This window comes from Lycorma delicatula, chromosome 4 (assembly GCF_047948215.1).
Source record: "Lycorma delicatula isolate Av1 chromosome 4, ASM4794821v1, whole genome shotgun sequence".
Lineage (NCBI taxonomy): Eukaryota > Metazoa > Arthropoda > Insecta > Hemiptera > Fulgoridae > Lycorma > Lycorma delicatula.
Genome location: NC_134458.1, coordinates 140,529,801 through 140,531,535, shown reverse-complemented (window position 1 = coordinate 140,531,535; position 1,735 = coordinate 140,529,801). Strand labels below are relative to the sequence as shown.

At 29.5% G+C, this 1,735-nt stretch overlaps 1 protein-coding gene across 1 annotated transcript in view; it reads left to right on the top strand.

Moving 5' to 3' along the window:
* Positions 1-1,502, top strand: part of LOC142322725 (UDP-glucosyltransferase 2-like) — a 22,845-nt gene extending 21,343 nt beyond the window's left edge. Inside the window, exons 7-8 of the mRNA XM_075361801.1 lie at positions 276-616; positions 1,414-1,502. Coding sequence (XP_075217916.1) covers positions 276-616; positions 1,414-1,502 — 430 coding nt within the window. The remainder of the gene's footprint in view (positions 1-275; positions 617-1,413) is intronic.
* The last annotated feature ends 233 nt before the right edge of the window (positions 1,503-1,735 follow it).

The window sequence follows — 1,735 nt, the reverse complement described above, 5'->3', positions numbered from 1 at the left end:
TGAATGATGTGTAACAGTTACACAAACAAAATTCAGTTTACAGATGGTAAACAGTATTCATATCAGATGGCTGTGTGTGTTCATTATCTGAAACACATTTTTCTTTGGATGCACGTGATTTTATTCTAACTTTATCATAGGTTTTGCTATATTTTTCATTTTAGTTGACTGATATATTACTGTGCATATTCAGAGTATTTATATTGTATAGTATTAATGCATTTATTGAAATTTAATTTATATTCACTTTATTTTCTCTTTTTAACTAACTTTAGTTGCAAAGAAAATATGATGAGATTGTCATCCATAATGAAAGATAAACCATTGTCAGCTGTGGATACTGCAGTTTGGTGGGTGGAATATACAATAAGACATAAAGGTGCTCCACATCTGAGTCCAGCTGCATTAGATTTGAGGAGGCATCAGGATGAAAAGCTGGATGCTTTTTTTCTTTCAGTTCTTATCATGTTAATAATTAGATTTGTAATTTGTTTTACAATTAAAGTGATCAGGTTATTTTATTCTCCAGAACCTTTACCACCAGTGGCTTCATTGGCATTAGCTTTAACTGATGATGCATCAGCTGCATCAGTACTACCAAAAAGACGAAGGATACGTAAAAAAAAAAGGAGTAAAATAACTGACAAAACTATCAAATATATGTAACAGAAAAGGGGAAAAAATAAAAAAAATAAACTGATATTACACTCAAAATTTTATATTTATGTATAATTTTTTTTTTGTTATTTAAGAATCTTATTTTTACACACAATATATTTTGTGCTGCTTAAATTTTGTGTACTGGTGTTCAGTAACAAAATATTAATTTGTGTAAATATAATCGTAATGTGTATTAACTTACCTGTATTTTAATGACTCATGAATTTTTGTCTTTTTATTAAATTGTTTGTGCTTATAGTCTGAAATAAATTTGTTTCTTCTATAATGTATTTTGTAATATATTTTGTGTGGTTAGACATAGTTATGTCGTCTACTATGTTTTGTTTATGTCTACAATGTTGATGTTTTTCAATTCCAGTATGTAGAAACCTATACAAGTATAACAAGTTTTATTATTATCTAGATCAATACATATTTTATAATACTGGACTAGCAAAAACAAAATATAATTCTTGATTGAGTTCTTGATCAAAATTTACACAATTAGACTCAAAAAAATTAAGTGTCCAAGAGTATTATGTTAATTGCGAGAAAGCATTGTGTTTAAAAATTGAGTATAAAATGTTTTATCAGCTAATTAGTGCTTGTTGCTGACAAGCTGCAAGGCAAAACATGGCTTGAGATGCACAGATTGCATCTGAGTTTTTCATTAAGTATTCTACTTGTATTTTAGAAATAATTGTAGGCCTGGCTTTAAAAATTTAGTGCTTTAATCATAGAATTATTTTACAGCCACTGAATATGAAACAAATGTTTTTGGACAGTTCTACAAGCAAGTCACACCTTTACTAAAATCATACCAAGGATCCATTGCTCTATAGGTTTTGATATGCTTACCATAGACTCAATTCCAATATGTAAAGGAGTTTGTAAACTGAAAGGAAGATGCTGAAAGGTCTTCTTTCTAACCTTTCTCGCATCTTTCCTTTCTTTCTTCCTTTCTTGTATCTGACCTACATCCACAGAACCCAAAATAGCAAAGAAAGGATTAATGATGATAAGCAAGGAGGGTGAGAATGGAAGATCTACTGACAGAGGAAATTCAGCATGAGAA